The 24,807-nt window shown below is 43.8% G+C and overlaps 1 protein-coding gene across 3 annotated transcripts in view; it reads left to right on the top strand.

The window, feature by feature from the left end:
• Nucleotides 1-24,807, top strand: part of rap1gds1 (RAP1, GTP-GDP dissociation stimulator 1) — a 74,749-nt gene that overhangs the window by 5,477 nt on the left and 44,465 nt on the right. For all 3 annotated transcript variants that reach the window (XM_079491442.1, XM_079491440.1, XM_079491441.1), the window contains exons 3-4: nucleotides 11,839-11,964; nucleotides 21,133-21,258. In XM_079491442.1, coding sequence (XP_079347568.1) covers nucleotides 11,839-11,964; nucleotides 21,133-21,258 — 252 coding nt within the window. The remainder of the gene's footprint in view (nucleotides 1-11,838; nucleotides 11,965-21,132; nucleotides 21,259-24,807) is intronic.

The following is a 24,807-nucleotide window of genomic DNA, read 5'->3' as shown; positions in this document are numbered from 1 at the left end:
ACGTGATTTTTGGTAGTCTGATCGAATACCATAATATTCAAATATTAGTTGATTATTCTGAGGTAAAATATGTTTTCATCCAAATCAAGCATTAACCCATTTAGGCCTGATGTCGAAATAAAAAAAAAACAAAGATTTGTGCCGCATTTTTACGATTTTTCAAAAATAGCAGACCTACAAGCTCGTAGCGCGCCACTCGGTGGCGCGCTATGAGCTTGTAGATCTGCTATTTTTCAATAGCTAAAGTATAACATAATGCTTAGTTAAAACACCAAAAGGGGTTCCCGCCCAGAATGTGTTAAACACAGTGTTCTAAGCCTTGAAAACAACCAGCGAGTAAAGGGTTAACTATATAGGCTGGGCCGGAGAACAGCAGCTGCCGTTCTGATTGGCCTTACTCACAGCAGCTGTGCAGAATCATAGTATACAAGTCCACAATGCGTCATGGATGGACGGACGTGTCGTGAGCTTGTAGATCTGCTATTTTCGATGTGGAACACCATTCTACGGCGCAGCATAGCATGTTACGTTGTTGGTGAGAGCATTACGCCAGGGCTCCACCGGACGCGTTGCGTCTCCGTCGCGTGCGTCAAAAAACGCACCGGTTCAATTTGAATGCTCGCGTCTCCGTCAACGCAGCGCGGGCAGTGGAGCCACCCTTCATTGATTAAAAAGGGAACATTCCCTGACGGTGACGGAGACGCGACGCTGACCCGCCCGGTGGAGCCCTGGTGTTAGAGTTATAGGAGCGGAGGAGAGACATGGGACGGCACTGGTTGAAAATAAATGTATAAGCGATGTTATCATATCATCATATCATACTATCATCATCATATCATACTATCATCATCATATCATCATCATATCATATCATCATCATCATCATACTATAATTCAGTCAATGTCTGAATGTGTGTCTGTCTGTCAGAAACACCGCCGTATCTCCTCACTGCCTGCACCAATCGCTCCCACTTTTCACACAGGCATTGACCATAATAATATGGAGGTCTTAACGAAGCCCTTTTTCCAATTTAACAAATTATAAATGAATAATTAATTTATTAGTGAATTAAAAATGCGAAACGCACCAGGGCACAGTAACCCCGCGGCAACAAGGGGGGGGGGGGGGGGCAATATCTCACAACGGGTAAGGGCTAGTTCATTAAATTCATACAAGCGTATATATGTTCAATAACAACCACAGAGCCTTCGCTCTTTGTAATAATTAGACTTCTACAGTGCAGTGTTGATTTCGTCGACTAAAACTAAGACGAAAAATGTTCGTCGACTACCTTTTTCCACTGACAAAAACTATTAGAAACTAAATGAAAACTAAGCTATGATGACTAAAACTAAGACTAAATATACTGGCAATTTCGTCAACAAATAAAAACTAGACAAAAATGTTAGGAAGGGACTAGTGGACAAGAGATCCAGTATAAGCCATTTTACACTTGGGTTGCATGCTGAAAATAGCCGATCTACAAGCTTGTAGATCGGCTATTTTCAGCAAGTGTAAAAATAGTCATTACGACGGTATCAAGGCCCGCCAAAATACATTTTAGTCGACTAAATCACCTGTAGATTTAGTCGACTAAAATCTCATGACATTTAGTCGACTAAAACTAAACCAACACTAACACATTCCAGGTGACTAAAATGTGACAAAAACTAAGTGGAAACTATTCAAGAGACTACGACTAAAACTAAAATAGAAATTTGCTGCCAAAAACAACACTGCTACAGTGCTGCGTTGCTCCTTGCCTATCGGGGCTGGTTCTTTAGCCTCTTTAACCCATTTTGGGGCGGGAACCCCTTTTGGCGTTAGCATTATGCTATGCTTTAGCTATTGAAAAATAGCAGATCTACAAGCTTGTGGGTCTGCTATTTTTGAAAAATCGAAGAACGACTGACATAGAAACATAGCTTTTTCAGAAAACTGTCGGGATGTAGAAGACATTTTCAGAATCTGATCTCAGGTCAAAATGGGTTAAGCGCATTTCGGATACATAGGTCCCGGTTTTGCCTTCCGTCCTACAGTAAAGGTGGTTGCACACGCGTTTTTCGGAAAACCGACGGAAGCTAAAAATCCGAAAAACGCAGCGGTGTGCAGGGACCTTAACTCTGGGGACCCTCAAGGGGTCCCGTACCCCCCCTGTTGAAGACCCCCCTGCTGTAGACCAATGTGTCGGTGTGTGTTGCGATCGAGAAAGGCCGTCATAGGCAGACCTGTATCCCGAGAGAAGACAGACTATGCACCCACTGCACACAAAATGAAGTGGAAACCGAGCTATACTTCCTAACCATCTGTCCATTGTACCAAGACATCAGAGACACATACTTCCCACAGATTACAACCACACACGGAGATTTTGAAAACATGACCAATGACAAAAAACTCCCATATCTGCTGGGCGAAGTACAACAATGTGCAAACACAGCAGCAAGATTCGTGAGTTGCTGTGATAGGAGAAGGATATCAAACGGAACACAACCACCCTAAAGACTAATCATTGTGTATATTCCTGCACTATACCTGCATCCAGTGATCTTGGTACAATATAGAAATTGATCTATTGAAGATTCTGACATTCAAATGTACATATTTTTTGTTTTGATTGTATTGCTGTATTGTTGTATTGTGCTTTCTGCTTTGGCAATGTAAACGTATGTTTTCTCATGCCAATAAAGCCCTTTGAATTGAATTGAATTGTGTTGTCACGGAGAGAAATGGTTAGCCTCGTTTTTTAGGGATTGTCTGGGCAACGTCCTGAAGCTTCAATCAATATCCTGTTATCGTCACCGTCGGCCAAATCCTTGTTTCTTCTTGTATCCAAAACCATGACTTTTCAGGGGAAAAAATATCACTCTTCCAACGGTTCACAACGCCTCACGTGGTGGTTGGGCATTAAGCAACTAGTCGACTAGTTTACTAGTCGACTAGTTTACTAGTCGACTAGTTTACTAGTCGACTAGTAAATCCACTAGTCGACCTTGTTGGTACTAGTTGACTAGTTAAAAAAAAAAAAAAAAAAAAATATTTTTTTTATTTTCCCCCCGATTTTGTAGGCCTCAAGATCAGGTAGATTATAGTTATAGTCACCATGTACACAGTTTTTCAATGAAAACGTTTTTTTTTTAAATTTATTTTATGTTTTACATAATGGGTAGTTAAACAACTAGTCGACTAGTAAACTAGGCAACTAGTCAACTAGTAAAAATGACTAGAAGTGAATGCCCTACGTGGTGGAGCTGTGTAGATCTGCTTTTTTCAATTATTTATCCGCGGAGCCGAGTCAAAGTAAATGTAATGCCAAGTGCTTTTTGGGAGTTCAAATAAAAAAAAAATACGATTTTTTTCCCCCCCCAGTTCAAATATGATTATTTTGGGGCGGGGTCACGTCCTGAAAGGGTTGAGAAATAGGGAAGTCGGCAACGGATAGTTTTCCATCCCGATAGCCGATGCCATTATCCGGTTAACCCATTTTGACCTGAGATCAGATTCAAAAAATGTCTTCCACATCCTGACAGTTTTCTGAAAAAGCTATGTTTCTATGTCAGTCGTTCTTTGATTTTTCAAAAATAGCAGGCCTACAAGCTATGAGCTTGTAGATCTGCTATATTTCAATAGCTAAAGCATAACATGATGCTAACACCAAAAGGGGTTCCCGCCCAAAATGGCTTAAATAACGTTGAATATGCATTTAACAATAAAAATAAATATTTGTAGGCTTAATCATCAATAAACAACGCATCATAATCTGCACGGATCTGCGTCTCTACCTACAAAAAGAATACGCTGTCCAGATCTGCTTGAGGAGGATGCTGTGAACCAGGCCAATGGATTTAATGCCGAGTGGCTCTCCACTCCATTGATAGGTTTCGACATGTTGTCGTCTCGCTAGGGCATTAAGCAACTAGTCGACTAGTTTACTAGTCGACTAGTAAATCCACTAGTCGACCTTGTTGGTACTAGTTGACTAGTTAAAAAAAAAAAAATATATATATTTTTTTTTTATTTTTCCCCCGATTTTGTAGGCCTCAAGATCAGGTAGATTATAGTTATAGTCACCATGTACACAGTTTTTCAATGAAAAAGTTTTTTTTTAAAATGTATTTTATGTTTTACATAATAGGTAGTTAAACAACTAGTCGACTAGTAAACTAGGCAACTAGTCAACTAGTAAAAATGACTAGAAGTGAATGCCCTACGTGGTGGAGCTGTGTAGATCTGCTTTTTTCAATTATTTATCCGCGGAGCCGAGTCAAAGTAAATGTAATGCCAAGTGCTTGTTGGGAGTTCAAATAAAAAAAAAAATACGATTTTTTTTCCCCCCCAGTTCAAATATGATTATTTTGGGGCGGGGTCACGTCCTGAAAGGGTTGAGAAATAGGGAAGTCGGCAACGGATAGTTTTCCATCCCGATAGCCGATGCCATTATCCGGTTAACCCATTTTGACCTGAGATCAGATTCAAAAAATGTCTTCCACATCCTGACAGTTTTCTGAAAAAGTTTCTATGTCAGTCGTTCTTTGATTTTTCAAAAATAGCAGGCCTACAAGCTCGTAGTGCGCCACTCGGTGGCGCGCTATGAGCTTGTAGATCTGCTATTTTTCAATAGCTAAAGCATAACATGATGCTAACACCAAAAGGGGTTCCCGCCCAAAATGGCTTGATTTTTTTTTACCCCAAATTGAATATGCATTTAACAATAAAAATAAATATTTGTAGGCTTAATCATCAATAAACAACGCATCATAATCTGCACGGATCTGCGTCTCTACCTACAAAAAGAATACGCTGTCCAGATCTGCTTGAGGAGGATGCTGTGAACCAGGCCAATGGATTTAATGCCGAGTGGCTCTCCACTCCATTGATAGGTTTCGACATGTTGTCGTCTCGCTAGGGCATTAAGCAACTAGTCGACTAGTTTACTAGTCGACTAGTAAATCCACTAGTCGACCTTGTTGGTACTAGTTGACTAGTTGATAAGAAAAAAAAGAAGAAAAATATTTTTTATTTTAATTTCCCCCCCCGATTTTGTAGGCCTCAAGATCAGGTAGATTATAGTTTTTTTTTATTATTATTATTATTTTTTTTTACATAATAGGTAGTTAAACAACTAGTCGACTAGTAAACTAGGAAACTAGTCAACTAGTAAAAATGACTAGAAGTGAATGCCCTACGTCTCGCCTGTCACTCGCTTTTTGACTACCGCAAAGCTCCCGTTTTTGGAACGGCGTAATTTGCGCTGTTCTCGAGCCACCAGGGGGGCTGGGGAATGTTGAAGCCGCCATGGGGCAGTCTCCACACTCTAGTCCAGGGGTTCTCAACGTTTTTGGCCGGGGGGGACACCCGGAAATGCTTTGGCAATGTCTCGGGACCCCCGCCCCGCCCCGCCCCTCCCGACCCCCAATATAAATTGAATGCTACCATTTTGGGCGGGAACCCCTTTTGGTGTCTTAAGCATTGTTATAATTTAGCTATTGAAAAATAGCAGATCTACAAGCTATGAACTTGTAGGTCTGCTATTTTTGAAAAATCGTGAAAATAAAAATTAAAAAAAAAACTTTTTTTTTTTTTTTTGAAAATAATTTGGGGACCCCCTACAATAATTTGGCGACCCCCCGAGGGGTCGCGACCCACCAAACTTTTTTGGACCAGGTACCCCTTTTTGGGGTAGACATTTTTCCAGGTACCCCCTCATCTGAAGCGGCCGTAGAAACCTTCCAAGTGTCCTGAGTGTTGTTGTTTCTGCAGCATGCGTCCTGCTGTTACTGTTTGGGGTCACGACAGGTTGACTGATGTTTTAGTAATCGTGTCAGCTATTGGCCCAAAGCAAACATGGGAGAAACACAATGAACAACACAAACAATATGTTTATTGCGCAACTTGGCAGAAATGACCACGTAGATAAACATAATTTTAATGTTAAAAAAAGTAAATAAAAAATAAAAAAAACCTTCTGGGAATTATTTCGGGTACCCCCTGGCTATGCGTCGCGTACCCCTAGGGGTCCGCGGACCCCACTTTGGGAACCACTGACGTAGACTACTCTCTTGCGCCTCCCTGAGTGTGTTTAGAATAATGAAATCTCCCCATAGCCAAATGACACCATCAGGAAAATGCAGAACACGCATTTATTATAATGCAAATTAACCGTAAAGCCGGCTAAGCATATTTGGATATTTTTTTTAACAAGTGGCTAACAACCGGCTATCCGGTTAACTGTTGACATCCCTAGGTGAGAACCACTATCGTAGGAAGACGGATCAGGCGTGGTGTTTTAGAGCATGACATGCTGGGCGGTGTTGTGCCACAGTTTAACCCATTTTGGGGCGGGAACCCCTTTTGGTGTTTTAAACATTACTAGCCCTTACCCCTGGTTGCCGCCTGGGGTACTGCACCCTGGGTGCGTTTTTAATTCACTAATGCATTCATTATTATTTTATAATTTGTTAAATTGGAAAAAGGGCTTCGTTAAGACCTCCATATTATTATGGTCAATGCCTGTGTGAAAAGTGGGAGCGATTGGTGCAGGCGGTGAGGAGATAAGGCGATGTTTCTGACAGACAGACAGACAGACAGACAGACACACAGACATTCGGTTAATTATAGTATAGATGATATGATGATGTTATAATTTAGCTATTGAAAAATAGCAGATCTACAAGTTCATAGCGCGGCACTCGGTGCCGCGCTATGAACTTGTAGATCTGCTATTTTTGAAAAATCGTGAAAATATTTATTTCAGAAAACTGGAGGATTTCGAAGATTTTTATTTTTATTTTGAGGTCAGGCCTAAATGGGTTGAAGTCATGCATGGCAGGGTGGAGGTGGTGGTCAGGCAGTGTTGATTTTGACAGCAAATCTCTTTTCTCTAATTTTATGTCATATAGTCTTTTGAATACAATTCTGTCACGTTTTAGTCTTATTTTAGTCACCTGGAATGTTCTACTTTTAGTCGACTAAATAGACATACCATCATTTTTTTAAGTCGACTAAATCTACAGTTGATTTTGTCGACAAACATGTATTTTGGTGGACCTTGAATGTGTCGTAATGACTGAGCTTGTAGTGTGGCTATTTTCAGAGCGCAACCAACCATAAAATGTCTTTTAGTTCTACTGGATCCCTTCTCCACTAGTCCCTCCCTAACATTTTTTTTATCCTACGATTTTGCAACCCATTTTTTCACCCAGTGTCAATTATCTAATGTAATCCTGGGTGCTACACTTCCTCTGACAACCTGGGGGGGGCAGCGGACTGACCTCATGCCTCCTTCTATGCATGAGGAGTCCAAGCTGCTTCTTTTCACCTGACGGGAGAGTTTCCCCGGCCGGACGTAGCGCGTGGAAGGAACACGTTATTTCGACCAGTTCCTTTCCCCTACTTCAGGCTTGCCAGGGGGAGGTAGTTTAGAGACCAGGATTACTGCATGTTTTTTGTGAGGGTACCTACCCTATAGGGGACACAGGGAGAACATGCAAACTCCACACAGAAAGGCCCTTTCGCCAACCCCGCCTCGGGTATGGGCACTGATGACGCGGAGGAGATAACACGCCCCCAGCACCCACAGCGTCCCCAGCGGGAATCAAACCCAGGACCTTCTAGCTGTGAGACGACAGCACTACCGACTGTGCCACCGTGCCCCCCTCCCTAACATTTTTGTCTGTTTTTTTTTTAATCTGTTGACAAAATCGTCAATATATTACTAGTTTTAATCATTATAGTTCTGTTTTTATTTAGCTTTCGTCAGTGAAAAAATCACACCCGTGTGAACTGAGTGGTGTAAGGTTTTATATAGCATGATCAGCTGTGGTCTGACGTAATGTCTGACGTAATGAAATCACACCCGGATGTGATTTCACAACTGGCTTTTTCTGTGCAGAAAAAATTAGCATGGTTGCTACGGTCATCCAGTTCACCCGGGTGTGATTTAATTACGTCAGAAATTATTTTGAACATAGCAACCATGCTCATTTTTTCTGCACACAAAAGCCAGTTGTAGGAGTGGTTTACACCACTCAAAAAGGTAGTCCGAACATTTTTCGTCATAGTTTTAGTCTACGAAATCAACACTTTTGTAGCAGGGCTGCCAGCCTCGGCCTGGTGGAGTTTGGCATGACCAGGCCTGCCAGGTGGGCATGGCAGGTGGCGAGGGCCGCCTGATGGTGCTGCTTCACACACTGGCACGGATTCAGAAACACACTAACAAGTGTCTCTACTACGCCACGGTTGATGTTGACATCACATTTTGATTTGGTTTTAGTCGGAGCCATCGAACGAGTCCGAGCCCGTTCAACTACTAGCCGAACTACCTCGACACCTTGCGAGCTTGTAGATCAGCTATTTGAACAATTTTAGAGAGCCCACTACCTTAGAGCCCCTCCCACCACTAGGGCTGTCACCAATCACGATTACAAAATTTAAGCTGACAATTAATTGTCACGCAAAATGATTGCGATTGCGTTGAACAATGGAACGTTACAATTTGTAAAAAGTGCGCAGGATATATACAAAGAAATCACTGGCACATTTAATAATGTTTTATAATCATTTTCTTTCCAAAATATATCCAAATTGGCGGAAATAGTTGATCTCCAAGCTTACAACACGTGAAAGTGACGTGTTGTAAGCTTGTAGATCGGGTATAGGCTTTAGTTTAGACATACTATTGGTCCGACTGTCATTAGACTGACAACCTACCTCAAACCCTAACCTAACCCTAACCGCAAGCACGGGAGCAGCACGCGGTCGGACACGGACGTGTCAGACCGCTGTTTCCGCATGTCGGTCCGTTGGTGTGTCTCAGAGTAATCTAGTAATGACACTCCCGTTGACTCTCATTGTAACAATGGAATGCGGAAGTGCTCATTCTATCTCAATGGAATAGTTCCAGCCATAGGAGCAATGTTTGGAACTATCGCCCATAGGTACCCGCTTTGCGGCGAGATCAAAGCGTGTCACCACTCTCTTACTAGATTAATCTGGTGTGTCTAATCTGCGTGTGCAAGTGTAGATCTGCTATTTTTGAAAAATGGAAACGATTGATGATCATGCAGACATAATTGTGATAAGTGATTTATCTCAAATCATTGCAATTAGGCGATTATTATGTAATAATTGTGACAGGCCTAACCACCACTAGCACCAGAGACCTTTTTTTTTTTTAAAGGAAAAAAAAAGTCAAATTAAAGGAGAATTCCATACTAAAAGGCTTTCTTACCTTTCTTTGTAGTTGTTACGTCCCCACCAAAGAGGTCCAGGTGTTATTTTGTGCAAAAGCTCCTTATTGGCTATTTCCCCTACCATAAGCAATGAATTGCATTGAATTGAATGGGGCTATGGGGTGTTGTGCTAATTCGCTTATTTCCATTGCTCAAAATTATATATTTTCTGTATATATCCTCTCTTCATAATGTAAATAATATCCCAAGCGGCACACTTTACTACTTATTTTGATGGAAATAAGCGAATTAGCACAACACCCCATAGCCCCATTCAATTCCCATTCAATGCAATTCATTGAGGGCTTATGGTAGGGGAAATAGCCAATAAGGAGTTTTTGCACAAAAAAACACCTGGACCTCTTTGGTGGGGACGTAACAACTACAAAGAAAGGTAAGAAAGGTAAAAAAGCCTTCTAGCATGGAATTCTCCTTTAACTCTAGTGTAGGTCATGCCTTCCTAGTCCTAATGTGGACTTATGAGTTCAACGGGGGCCATTTTAAGCCACGACTAACTGCTTTAGTGATTAGGTCGTCCTGAGAAGGGACATTAAGGGCTTCCCAGATTGAATAGATGGAGGCAAGGAGAAAGGGTGACAGAGGATGGTCATTTGTCATTGGGGTTTTTTTTTTTCTGGCCTCAGCTGTTTGGCTGCCAACATCAGGCTGACGCCAGGCATTTAGGGCGGCTCGTCAGCCCTGGGCCAGACACCAGCTGTGTGGAGTGCGTAGGTGTTTAATGGGCACTTTTCTTAAAAAAAAAAAAAAATACAATCTCCAGACGAGATCCTTCCTTTTCTCCTATACGGGACTGGACTGAGTCATCTCCATTTTGACCAAATGCCACATCATGGTAAATACATGGTAAATACATGGTAAATGCATGGTAAACGGTGCATTTGGATTGTTCATTACATTCACCCATTCACACACACATTCATACACCTTTACACATAGATTGTGCATTACACACGCACACACACACACTCACACACTCACACTCACACTCACACTCACACTCACACTCACACACACGTACACTTTTACATAGATTGAGCATTACATTCACCCCCCTCCCACCCCCATACACACACACACACACACAAACACCTTTTCATAGATTGTGCATTACATTCACCCATTCACACACATTCATACTGTACGTACATCTTTACATAGATTGTGCATTACACTCACCCATTCTCACACACACACACACACACACACACACACACACATGCATACACCTTTACATAGACTTCATTACATTCACCCATTCACGCATTCACACCGATGGCGGAGGAAACCATGCAAGGCACCAACCTGCACATTAATTAGGGGTTCAGAGCTTAGAGTATATATTAATGGAGACAGCACCGGATTTCTCCTCCCATCCACTTAAGTTGCTCAAAAGCGCATGAGGCGATTTCACTCCTCCTTCCGGGTAGGAACAGAGTGCATTCGGGATTGATTGGGCCAAACGCATGAACGCGCTGGCCGTTGACTATCATTGCACTCGTTCAGCGTTCACGTGTCATCATGAACGTGCGCAATGATAGTCAACAGACCAGCGCGTTCATGTGTTTGGGCCAGCGCTGCAATACCAAATTCGGCCACTATGTTCATTTCGCCTCAGGGTTTCCTCCGGGTGCCGTCTCTATTAATATATGCTCTTAAGGTTCAGAGTCTTGCTCAAGGACACTTCCGACACTAACTCTGGGGGAGCCTGGGATCGAACTGGGAAACTTCCAGACGGTTCTAACAAACAAAATGGTCTCCCTGGCATGTTGTGGGCTTGTAGATGTGCTATTTTCACTACTTCTGGTGAAACACTGCTGGTCTTAGGAGTATTTGTACTTTTGTGTAATGGATTAAATCAGTTACTTGTAGGCATGTAACGATATATCGTATATCGCGATATATCAATATTATATCCCGACGATATGTATCGATTTATTAAAATTATTTTTTAGGGGGGACTAGTGTGTGATATGAAATGTGAGCTGTAATCATATTCCATCATATTCACGCTTTTGGAGAGAAATGAGACAGACTCCATGCAGTCACTTTCAGTAGTAGAGGCCTGCAGAGGGGAGCTGTATGTATGTGTCTGTGACACAGGTGATGGTCGTTATTGATGCTCATTAATACATCAAGGAAGGCAATTATGTTTCTGCACTGTCAAATAGGTCTACATCTATCCTAAGATGCCATCAAAGAAAAGAAGAAATGTTAACTCGAGCTAGGTTTAAACATGAAGGCATGTTTACAGTTGTTGCACAGAAATTAAGTAATTTTACATGAAAAGTAATGCTACTTTAATTTTGCAATGTAATTAAATAAAAAATGTGAAAAAAGCTTGGGGGGGGGGGGAAGATAAATCATTAAAAAAAAATCGTCATTTGTCTGGAAAATAATTGTGTTGAAAATATCGTGAAAAATCGTATCGTGAACCTCATATCGTGATACGTATCGTATCGTGAGTTGAGTGTATCGTTACATGCCTAGTTACTTGTTGTAACTAACTGATGCTAACTCCCGCAGACACAGAGGCTGGCGTATAACGATGCTAACTGTTGCTCTGCTTCCATCTCTCCTTCCTCACAGACACAGAGGCCAGTATAAAGATGCGGGACATGGGAGTGCTCTCCCTGTTGCCCGTGCTGCTGACCGGGCCCCAGTCGTCCTGTACCCCCAAAGTAGCCAACATCATCGCGGAGCTGGCCAAAAACGGTGAGTGGTGTTGATTTTGACAAGCAAATTTTGATAGGGTCTTTTGAACATATTTTAGTCATTTAAATTGTTTTAGTTTTACTCTAGGTTTTAGTCGACTACAATGTTATCTTGTCGGTGGCTTGATGGCGTCGTAATGCCTGACTTTACACTTAGACTTTGTCTTAGTTTTAGTCAGAGCCATAGAGTAAGACAGAGTTACGACAACTCCGTTCACTTGGTGCCAGTCCAATGGCGGCTCTTCCACATAGACTTCTATTGGCGAATAGGGACGCCGGACGTTTACGGAATGCATTGGAGTCTATGGGCTCGCGCGAGCCGAGTACATGGCCCCCTCAATGTCGCAACTCTGTCTATACTCTATGGTTCTGGTTTTAGTCATATAGCTTAGTTGTTATTTAGTTTGTTTTTAGTTTTCCTCTGTGAAAAAACTTAGTTGACGAACATTAATTTTATCATCATAGTTTTAGTCGACGGAATCAACACTGACTGTGAGCTTCCCGTCATTGCACCCTCCATCCAGGAGGGGGAGCAATGCTCACTTTTTGCTTGTCACCGTCTGGCCGCCATGTTCTAACTTTTTGTGTGTGTTTTTAGTTTTAGTTTTCTTTGACTTTTTTGTGCTCAACCGTTCTATGTCTTCATTGAATTGTAAGGGCCGATTCATACTCCTATTTTACCGCTGTTTCGGCGCTGTAGTGCCGAAAGGATTTCGGCTCGTCAGAAATTTTCAGTATCACCGAAGAGCCGACTTTAGGACGGTACCCGCCCCCCCCCCGAACCTAAAATGACGTCACATTGTAGGCTCTACAGCGCCCAACCGACTTTTATTCGGCTCTAAAATAGGAGTATGAATCGGCCCTAAGTCTGTTCTCCTATTCTGTTACCACAATATATCACTCATTCATCGAAATGTCTTTATGCCTTATTTGTGTCTGTCCTTCACCGGCTGAGTTCCCTACAGATTTAAAAAAATGTGATATACTTGCTCAAATGCCCATGTGGTCTAGGATATGTTGGCAAGACCAACAGGGCGTTAAAGACACGCATGTCCGAGCATAGAAGCAGCATTCGCAACCAAGATCCAAAAAGCCCGGTTGCAATCACCCTGGGCAAGACCTACGCTGAAAAGACTATCAGCGGAAGTGGCGGAAGTGTTGCGTGTAAGATAACTACGTCACGCGTTGCGGCTGTGTTTACTAGTCCCCACCGAAACAAGGAAATTACGTTGATGCTTTACAAATCAGTTCACATTCTCCGCGAATGAAACAAGTGTTGTGATTGGTCGGGAAAATATCGTATCCGGGGGAAATACATCTGATGGATGTTCCGGAGGATACGTCCGCCGATAGCTTCTTTGCCTTACGTTGTGACCAGGCTCTTCTTTTTCGCAGTTAAGTGAGCCTGGGACCGAGGCTAGGTTGCAATGCACTTTCTGTCCGCAAAACACACTGTGGCCACTTTGAGATATCAGGGTATTGAACATGTAAAATGCCCCAGGCGAGGAGGTGATCTGAATAGATTATTACTACAACGTGAATCCTTTTGGATTTACACTCTAAATACAATGTCCCCAAAGGGAATGAACGAGGACTTCCCCATCAGCCATTTTTTGTAATTTCTTTATTGTATGCTGTATATATTTGAATTGTTGCCTAATTAATAATACCTGATTATGTGAATCACTCTTAGATTCTATAATAATCATGATGTCCTTTTGCTTATTCCACTGTTGTGGATTTGAGAAATGTGTAACACTGTATGTAATGATATTTCATTAATTGATCTAATGACCGTGTTGTGTTGGTTCCACCCACTGACGTGTAACGTGACCCGTGGGTGTCTATTTAAGTGCGTGGATCACTGACAACTTGAGTTTGACCAGATGAAGAGCCTTGGCTCGAAACGTCGTCAATAAATGTATCTTTTGGAGCATAGGAGTGTGCGGGTTCCCTTCTCTTTTCATATGTAATTTTTCGAACCCAGCACCTCCACAAAGTGATGTGCGTATTATACTATAGTTTCCCTACAGATTTCCCACCCGTTTTGTTGGGCCTGAAGAAAGTCATAGAATTAGCCCTTCACTAAATCCCACCCCAAAAAGCGATTGTCCAATGCCAATCCAAATAGTTTAGCAACGGTTGCTATGCAGGTCAAGCTTTCATTCGCTGCTAACGTGCCTATTGGACAAGGATGGGTTGGGGAGGGACTTAGTGAAGGGCTAATTGCACTGATGAACGCGCCGGGCCAAAAGCATGAACGGAGCACCGTGAGTCGTTCATTTGTGCGTGCGTGCGTTCGTGCGTGCGTGCGAGTGTTTTAGGCCCAGTTCGGCTCGAGCTGCAGTACCTCAGATCGGCCAGCATGTGCATTTGGCTTGAATGAGCTTCCTCTCATGGCCGGGGCTTGATCCCTATATTCTCCATAGCATGCCTGTCTTGTACCTCGGTACCTGACACCGCTGGTCTGTGCTCATGGCGTCTGCAGCTAAAAAGCCACTTTAACCCATTTTGACCTGAGATCAGATTCTAAAAATGTCTTTAAAAACATCCTGACAGTTTTCTGAAAAAGCTATGTTTCTATGTCAGTGGTTCTTCGAATTTTCAATAGCTAAAGCATAACATAATGCTAACACCAAAAGGGGTTAAAACGGTGTAATCGCTTTGTGTAGTGTTGAAAACACATTCCACAGCGGCGATCACAACAACAGCCCACTCAGCGCACGGCTTGTCCCTCCGGCAAATGCGCCATTGTAAAAAAAATGGGACTCAATTTCCCAGAAACCTTTGCACGCCGGCACGACGGACCTTTTTTGCGACGACGTCATCAAAACGCGTCTCGTGTCCCATTCTGTCCGGTGGATTGCCCGTTGACTTAAAACTGATTTAAAAACGTGGATTGAACAATCGGGCAACTCGCGAATCGCAAGGAAAGTGTTCTACAATTAATTAACTCGGGCAACTCGTTAATAGAGGTCAAAGTGTTAACATAGCTCATCATTGTTTAGCCTATTCTTTCCCTATAAGAAAACACAGATTCTAAAAATGTCTTCTACATCCTGACAGTTTTCTGAAAAAGCCATGTTTCTATGTCAGTCGTTCTTCGATTTTTCAAAAATAGCAGACCACCGAGTGGCACGCTACGAGCTTGTAGATCTGCTATTTTTCAATAGCTAAAGCATAACATAATGCTTACACCAAAAGGGGTTCCCGCCCAGAATGGGTTAAAACATAAATGTAAAAACAAAAGGGAAGAAATACTGTATACCTTTTGTATGGACAATTGGAAATGAGTAATCGGGAAATGGAAATCGGTAACATGATGACACAAATACAGAAGGCCTTGTCGTGTGGCCTTCCTAAAAGCTCCCAATTGAGCTGAAAGTAGCGTGTCAATGAAGACACATGAGTGCCATCAGACGCAAGGACATCAAATCTCCTGTCGTCATGGAAGCCGGTCACTCCATAGCAGATCTGTCTTACACGGTTATTGACCAAATTAAGAAATCTAGAAGAGGTGGTGATTTAGACACTAAACTCCTCCAAACTGAATCTAGATGGATTTATTATTTACAGTCTGTCAATCCAGGTGGCTTGAATGAAGATCTCTCCCTCCAGTGCTACCTATAAGGAAAAGGTTATTTTCAAAAAGTGATTGTATTAGTCTGTCAACATGTGATGTATTGATTGAAAAAACAGTTTGCAGAATTACAGTACATTTCAAGCACAAACTCAATACAAAGGCTGTTAACTGTGAGTGGACGACCCAATTAAGCATTACACTTGTTTACAGGGTCCACCATGTTCAATTCATCAAAACATTAAGAGACGTACAAATAGACACTTCTATATAGACAAAGAACAGTACAGGAATTCATCATAATGGAGGTAAAAAGGGAAAAGAAACATATACAGTGAGGGGAAAAAGGGGGGAGGGGGGTGATTCAGATTTTACGGCGGCCAGTTTTGAATTGCAGCCATCCGTAGGTGCCCTTTGAGAGCGGTTTTGAAGGAGTCAAGGGATTTGCATGTCTTAATGACTGTTGGTAGGGCGTTCCACATTTTGGTGGCATAGGAGCGAAAAGAATTTAGTCCCTTGTTTGTGCCGAATCTGGGTTGAACATGGTTCGTTGCACTCCCTCTGGTGTTGTGGGTGTGGACTTCGTTAACATTAAGGAAGTATCTACACAGGTACATGGGTATCTTGGTGGAGTATCGAATCTTGTGGACCAGACCCATTGCAAGATGCTGTACTCTGTCGCCGACCCTAAGCCATGCCAGTCTGTCAAAGTGGGCAGGGGTGAGGTGGGTTCGGGGGGTGAGGCCAAGTAGGAGCCTGACCAGTTTGTTTTGGGAGGTCTGGAGTAGGGATGTCGGTAACGGATAATTTCCCATCCGGTTAGCCGACAGGATTAACCGGGTCATTAACGGATAATTGGTTGATTTTGTTTTTTAAATAGGCTACCCCAAATGTAATGTGCATGTATAGGCTACATAATTAAAGTTGGTAGACGAAATGGTATACATTTATTTATGCTCCTTTTTAAAAAGACAAACAAAAAAGCAACATTTAACAATATAAATAAATTGTAGGCTTAAACAACGCATCGCATCTGCATGCATCGCATCTGCGCATCTACAGTACAGAGGTCCACAGGTTCTAGTCCAAAACATAAATAAGTCCAGTCCAGATCTGAGCAGCCTATACCTATAAAGCCACTGGACGCATGGGCTAAGCCTTTTTTTTAATTATTATTAAGGAAGATCAGCATGTCGCCGTGTTCTGTTTGTTGACTTTTCGCTGACGAGAAAACCCTCAAACATCGATAGCACATGGCTAACTTGATAGCCGGGAGGAGGAGGAGGAGGAGGAGGAGGAAGCGGCGGCGGCTGTAAACGTTCTCCCTCCAGGCCATTAATGGATTTAATAATGCCAAGTAGGTCTCTGCATTGATACGGTCGACATGTTGTGTTAATCTCGCCTCGCTGTCACTCGCTTAAGTTTTGACTACCGCAAAGCTACCGTTGTAGCCAACTAGCCATTTGAAGTACAACAGAGAACTTTGGGACAACGACATTGCGGGGGCAGAAAACAGCGAGAGCGCTGCTGTTCATGCAGCCTGGAGTGTGACAAGCTGGCCGGCGCAAATAACAGCAATTTTAGGCATGTGTGCAACATGACAACTGTTTTAAAGTATTGTACAGTGACAACTACAGTCTCTTTAATGTTTATGTTGTACTATTACTAAAAACGATCTAAAATAAAAGGGGTTTAAGATCAGAACACGCATTTATTATTATGCAAATTAACCGTAAAGCTGATAAGCATACCCGGATATTTCTTAACGGTCGGCTAACCGGCTAGCCGGTTAACCCCCGACATCCCTAGTCTGGAGCCTAGTTTTAAGGGCCTTTGAGGTGCTGTGGTACCAGGAGGTGCATGCATAGTCAAAGAAGCCTTGTACAAGGGCTCCTGTTAAGGTCTTCAAGGTGTTTTTGTCGACCAGTGAGGAGATCCTGTAAAGGAATCTTGTTCTGGAACCTAGGTAGGTAATTTCATCTTTACGTGTGATAACATTGTCACCCACTCTAACCAAGAAGCCATTTGCCTTGCTGAGATTACTATTAGATCCAAAGAGAATGGATTCAGTTTTTCCCAGGTGTAAAGATAGTTTGTTATCAGCGAGCCAGGTGCAGATTCTACCGAGTTCAGAGCTGAGGGCATTTTCAACCTGCAGTTTGTCCCTGTCCGAGACCAGCAGTGCTGAGTCATCTGCGAACAGGAACAAGTTGCAGTCACAAGCTGAAGTCATGTCGTTTACATATATTAGGAACAGTAGAAGCCCTAGTATGCTTCCTTGTGGAACGCCACAGCTCACTAGGAGGGGGGGGGACAGTGTACCGTTCACTTCCACCATCTGTTCTCTCCCCTCCAGGTAGGATTGCATCCAGCTCACTGATGTGCTATCGAAACCAATTGCTTTTAGCTTGTTAACCAGTATGGAGTGGTTCACGGTGTCAAAAGCCTTTTGGAGGTCCAGCATGACCATGCCGCAGTATTTGCCAGCGTCCACTTCTTGTTTGATGTGGTCGCTCAAATAGAGAAGGCATGTGTCAGTGGAGTGGGATGTTCTGAAGCCAGATTGGAACTCGTACAATAATTTATTAGTGGCAAGATACTTTTCAACCTGTTCATAGACTATTTTTTCCATCACTTTCGAGATGGAGCTTAGAATAGAAATAGGGCGGTAGTTGCCGGGGTCTAATTTACTCCCTTTCTTGTGCAGGGGGGTTACGTTGGCCAGTTTGAAATCTAGGGGGACCTGTCCCTGTTTGATGGAGAGGTTTACTATGTGGGTGATGATTGGAGCTATAGAGATGGCTGAGTCTCTGAGAAATGTATGCAGTATTCTTGTTTCCTATGTAACTGTGTGAATTTCTATATCTATTCTGTAATGTCCACGCCCCACCATCTGGTGATGTCATCAATTAGTAATCAGCAATTCTCAGCACCTGAGCTGTATTGTTTTAGAGCTCTTTAAGAGCAAGTTCTTTGTCTGTGAAAATCATATAGCACTGACGAAGGTCCTAGGACCGAAACGTCCTAGGACCGATACGTTTGCTTTTTAATTGCACTTTGAGCACAGAGCACTTTATGAGCATGATAAAATAAAGAACAAATATATATATATGTCTCAGTTTAAGGAGTTTTACTTCTATTTTCTATACGGTGAGCGAGTCTTTTCCTGTCAAAGTTTCCCTTATGTTTTTGAGGCTACCGTAGTCAAGTTTGGAAAGAAAAAAAGGACGAAGAACAGTTTTCTCAGTGCTTCAATGTAAGGTACACTTCTACCATCAGAGGACACTGGCATGAGTGCCTCACCTAGAGTAGTAACCACCGAGTGGCGCGCTACGAGCTTGTAGGTCTGCTATTTTTGAAAAATCGTGAAAATGCTGCACAAATCTTTGAATATATATTCTTTCAGAAGACTTTTTTTTTATTTCGACGTCGGGCCTAAATGGGTTAAATCTGGGGTTTGAGAGGCTAAATGTCATCAAATGGTGGTCTGTGGTTCAAATGCAGAATAAATGATGGACCTTGATAGGAAAAAGGTTGAAAAGCACTGCTCTGACATAATCTCTCTCTCTCTCCCTCCCCAGAGTTCATTTGGGGTACGTGCATGGACCCCGGTCTCATCCTCTCTGACATATTGTCTATGTCTCTCTCTCTCTCTCTCTCTCTGGACCCCGGTCTCATCCTCTCTGACATATTGTCTATGTCTCTCTCTCTCTCTCTCTCTCTGGACCCCGGTCTCATCCTCTCTGACATATTGTCTATGTCTCTCTCTCTCTCTCTCTCTCTGGACCCCGGTCTCATCCTCTCTGACATATTGTCTATGTCTCTCTCTCTCTCTCTCTCTCTGGACCCCGGTCTCATCCTCTCTGACATATTGTCTATGTCTCTCTCTCTCTCTCTCTCTCTGGACCCCGGTCTCATCCTCTCTGACATATTGTCTATGTCTCTCTCTCTCTCTCTCTCTCTGGACCCCGGTCTCATCCTCTCTGACATATTGTCTATGTCTCTCTCTCTCTCTCTCTCTCTGGACCCCGGTCTCATCCTCTCTGACATATTGTCTATGTCTCTCTCTCTCTCTCTCTCTGGACCCCGGTCTCATCCTCTCTGACATATTGTCTATGTCTCTCTCTCTCTCTCTCTCTCTCTGGACCCCGGTCTCATCCTCTCTGACATATTGTCTATGTCTCTCTCTCTCTCTCTCTCTCTGGACCCCGGTCTCATCCTCTCTGAAATATTGTCTATGTCTCTCTCTCTCTCTCTCTCTCTCTCTGGACCCCGGTCTCATCCTCTCTGACATATTGTCTATGTCTCTCTCTCTCTCTCTCTCTCTCTCTCTGGACCCCGGTCTCATCCTCTCTGACATATTGTCTATGTCTCTCTCTCTCTCTCTCTCTCTCTCTCTGGACCCCGGTCTCATCCTCTCTGACATATTGTCTATGTCTCTCTCTCTCTCTCTCTCTGGACCCCGGTCTCATCCTCTCTGACATATTGTCTATGTCTCTCTCTCTCTCTCTCTCTGGACCCCGGTCTCATCCTCTCTGACATATTGTCTATGTCTCTCTCTCTCTCTCTCTCTGGACCCCGGTCTCATCCTCTCTGACATATTGTCTATGTCTCTCTCTCTCTCTCTCTCTCTCTGGACCCCGGTCTCATCCTCTCTGACATATTGTCTATGTCTCTCTCTCTCTCTCTCTCTGGACCCCGGTCTCATCCTCTCTGACATATTGTCTATGTCTCTCTCTCTCTCTCTCTCTCTGGACCCCGGTCTCATCCTCTCTGAAATATTGTCTATGTCTCTCTCTCTCTCTCTGGACCCCGGTCTCATCCTCTCTGACATATTGTCTATGTCTCTCTCTCTCTCTCTCTCTCTCTCTCTGGACCCCGGTCTCATCCTCTCTGACATATTGTCTATGTCTCTCTCTCTCTCTCTCTCTCTCTCTCTCTCTGGACCCCGGTCTCATCCTCTCTGACATATTGTCTATGTCTCTCTCTCTCTCTCTCTCTCTGGACCCCGGTCTCATCCTCTCTGACATATTGTCTATGTCTCTCTCTCTCTCTCTCTCTGGACCCCGGTCTCATCCTCTCTGACATATTGTCTATGTCTCTCTCTCTCTCTCTCTCTGGACCCCGGTCTCATCCTCTCTGACATATTGTCTATGTCTCTCTCTCTCTCTCTCTCTGGACCCCGGTCTCATCCTCTCTGACATATTGTCTATGTCTCTCTCTCTCTCTCTCTCTGGACCCCGGTCTCATCCTCTCTGACATATTGTCTATGTCTCTCTCTCTCTCTCTCTCTGGACCCCGGTCTCATCCTCTCTGACATATTGTCTGTCTCTCTCTCTCTCTCTCTCTGGACCCCGGTCTCATCCTCTCTGACATATTGTCTGTCTCTCTCTCTCTCTCTCCTCCCCATGCAGAGTTCATGAGGAGTCCGTGCGTGGAGGCCGGTCTCATCCTCTCTGACATATTGTCTGTGTCTCTCTCTCTGACATATTGTCTGTGTCTCTCTCTCTCTCTGACATATTGTCTGTGTCTCTCTCTCTCTCTCTGACATATTGTCTGTGTCTCTCTCTCTCTCTCCTCCCCATGCAGAGTTCATGAGGAGTCCGTGCGTGGAGGCCGGTCTCATCCCGCCGCTGGTTCTGCTCCTCAGCTCGTTGGACCAGGAGGTTCTGCTGCAGACGGGCCGCGCCTTGGGGAACATCTGCTACGACAGCCGTAAGTAGCATGGCCTTCCTCCTGGCTGCATGGAGGAACCCACACCGTAACCAATCAAAGTCCCCCGAGACTTCTTCTCTGTTACCGTGCGGAAAGCTTTTGGCTGGAAATGGCAGTTTTCCTGCCATGGGGTTTTGGGGTGTCTGGCTTGTCGCCACTGTCACTGTATTCCCCTGAATTGGGAGTGGGCGATATTGTGATAAATATTGTCGAGACGATACAATGTCCCCGCGATATGTTAAAATATGGAGATGAGAGGTTTCTGCCCGACAGGAACGGTATATTACTTTCCACACATTTAACACTTTTTTTTGCCACCATTGTTGTCTCCACCAGGCCGAAGGCATGGGGAGAGAGTATGTTTTGCACTCCGTCCGTGTGTGTGTGTGTGCGTGTGTCCGTCCTTCCGTCCGTCCGTCCGTTAACGGCTAATCTCCGGCACCGTTGGCCCGATCCATGCCAAACTTTGCACACACTCTCCCTGGATGCCAACGACGAACCTCTGCCCCAAATATTCCTCAACGTCCTGTTATAGCGCCACCATGAGGCCGATTTAGGCAAAACGCATTTCTGTAGATTACTCGTACACATTTTATCCATACAATCACACAATTCGGTATACACTATCTCCATAGTCATGTGATCAACACGGATCTGCGCCATTTCCCATCTTCCATCCTGATTGGCTAAGATTGGCTTCCAAAGCTCACATGATTGGTCCGTTTCGAACAAAATGGCACAAATCACAAACGCAGTGTGCAATTTCCGTGAAATTATACACTCACATTTCCACTAGGCCGAGGACGACATACCACTCATTTTTACCACTCGGGACACTTTGGGTTTGGTGGCTGCATCTTTACACAAGGACACTTTTACTGGGGAGGGTTTGGTGGCCACATCTTTACACAAGGACACTTTTACTGGGGAGGGTTTGGTGGCTGCATCTTTACACAAGGACACTTTTACTGGGGAGGGTTTGGTGGCTGCATCTTTACACAAGGACACTTTTACTGGGGAGGGTTTGGTGGCCGCATCTTTACACAAGGACACTTTTACTGGGGAGGGTTTGGTGGCCGCATCTTTACACAAGGACACTTTTACTGGGGAGGGTTTGGTGGCCGCATCTTTACACAAGGACACTTTTACTGGGGAGGGTTTGGTGGCCGCATCTTTACACAAGGACACTTTTACTGGGGAGGGTTTGGTGGCTGCATCTTTACACAAGGACACTTTTACTGGGGAGGGTTTGGTGGCTCCATCTTTACACAAGGACACTTTTACTGGGGAGGGTTTGGTGGCCGCATCTTTACACAAGGACACTTTTACTGGGGAGGGTTTGGTGGCCGCATCTTTACACAAGGACACTTTTACTGGGGAGGGTTTGGTGGCCGCATCTTTACACAAGGACACTTTTACTGGGGAGGGTTTGGTGGCCGCATCTTTACACAAGGACACTTTTACTGGGGAGGGTTTGGTGGCCAAATCTTTACACAAGGACACTTTTACTGGGGAGGGTTTGGTGGCTGCATCTTTACACAAGGACACTTTTACTGGGGAGGGTTTGGTGGCTGCATCTTTACACAAGGACACTTTTACTGGGGAGGGTTTGGTGGCTGCATCTTTACACAAGGACACTTTTACTGGGGAGGGTTTGGTGGCCGCATCTTTACACAAGGACACTTTTACTGGGGAGGGGTGCCTGTATCTGGGGCACATACGTTGGTCTGACATGCAACAGTCCAACACATGCGTGGCCGGTTAAAACCCACCCGTGCCTCCCGACATGTGCTACCGGTTAACCCATTTTGACCTGAGATCAGATTCTAAAAAATGTCTTCTAAATCCTGACAGTTTTCTGAAAAAGCTATGTTTCTATGTCAGTCGTTCTTTCGATTTTTCAAAAATAGCAGACCTACAAGCTCGTATCGCGGCACTCGGTGCCGCGATACGAGCTTGTAGATCTGCTATTTTTCAATAGCTAAAGCATAACATAATGCTAACACCGGTTAAGACTCACCCGTACCTTCCCTGTGAGGTTATGGTTGGGTTTGGGGTATAGGGTGTCGGACCGATGCCTGTCTAACCGTTAGTATACGTTGGAACAAATTAAACGCATGCACCCCCCCCGCGTCTTTATACACAAGGACACTTTTCATTGCAGCTGTCATTTTCTGTAGCATAGTTCATCTCGTGGAGCACGGTGGTGGACGTCAGTGGTATGTGTGTCAGGAAAGGGGATCAGACATTTGTTAAAAAGGAGGGGGGAGGGGGGGGGGTCATAGAATGTAACATATAAAGGACATAGAACAAGAGCTGTGTCTGTCTGTCCTTAACCCATTTTGACCTGAGATCAGATTCTAAAAATGTCTTCTACATCCTGACAGTTTTCTGAAAAAGCAATTTTTCTATGTCAGTGGTTCTTCGATTTTTCAAAAATAGCAGACCTACAAGCTCGTAGCGCGCCACTCGGTGGCGCGCTATGAGCTTGTAGATCTGCTATTTTTCAATAGCTAAAGCATAACATAATGCTAACACCAAAAGGGGTTCCCGCCCAAAATGGGTTAATGCTGCATGTGTTCAATATGGTCAACTATACTCTAACATTGTGTGGCTGTAGTTTTGGGTTAAACTCTGTATCGTCACTGTTGTGGGGCAGAAATCTCCGTTTTCAACATGTATACCGTGTATATGTATTTTTCGTAAATGAACGTCCAACTTGGTCATACTACGTTGCGTTGCACGAAAGCATCAAAAGCAGCAGCAACGATGTGCGATTTGAGCTTATAGATCTCCACTAGCTTTTGATACTTTTGAACTTGAATACGTTTTGGGCATATGAAGTTTCCAGAGTTCAACGGGACCCCACAGGTCTTGGTCTATATAAGACAGTGTTTCCCTCTAAATCAAATCTCTTCTGCGCAAAATAGCCACTGCATCGCCGGCTGCACTAATAACTTTATGGCGGGCCCGTCTAGAGTTTGAATGGACAGGTATCGGTCAAAAAGGAGACATCGAAGAGGAAGGACGGGTGGGGGAGGATCAACATATGGAATGTCACAACAGGTCAACTCCATGGAGATCAGAGGGTTTGAGGTTTGAGGTCAGAGTTGCTGGCCGGCTCCATATATGCAGATCTTTCTCCATGTATGGCTGTCCAGAGTTTCATGAGGTCCTTATATGGAGCGTGTCACGAGCCGTGTCGGACTGACGGCCATATATGGTGCCGTGACGGACGGATCAACTGACAAGTTTTGCAGGTTTTCATAGTAATCTGCGACCTACCGTCGCAATAACTAAAGTTTTCAAATAAATGTAGTGGAGTAAAAGTACAATAATTGGATCTGAGATGCAGTGGAGTAGAATTAAATGTACTGAAAATTGGTAAAGTACAAAGTCCTCAAAATTGTATTTAAGTAAAGTACAATTGCACTCATTTTCAACATTTTACTATGTCATTAATATACCTTAGAGCTGAGGAAATAATAAAGTCCCCCCCATTCTGTGTTTCCTAGAACTGGAGGTCTGAAGAAAATCATTAACATTGTG

Source organism: Electrona antarctica (assembly GCF_951216825.1).
Source record: "Electrona antarctica genome assembly, chromosome: 21".
Taxonomy (NCBI): Eukaryota; Metazoa; Chordata; class Actinopteri; order Myctophiformes; family Myctophidae; genus Electrona; species Electrona antarctica.
The sequence above is the reverse complement of the archived record's forward strand: the minus strand, read 5'-3'. Positions and strand labels throughout refer to the sequence as shown.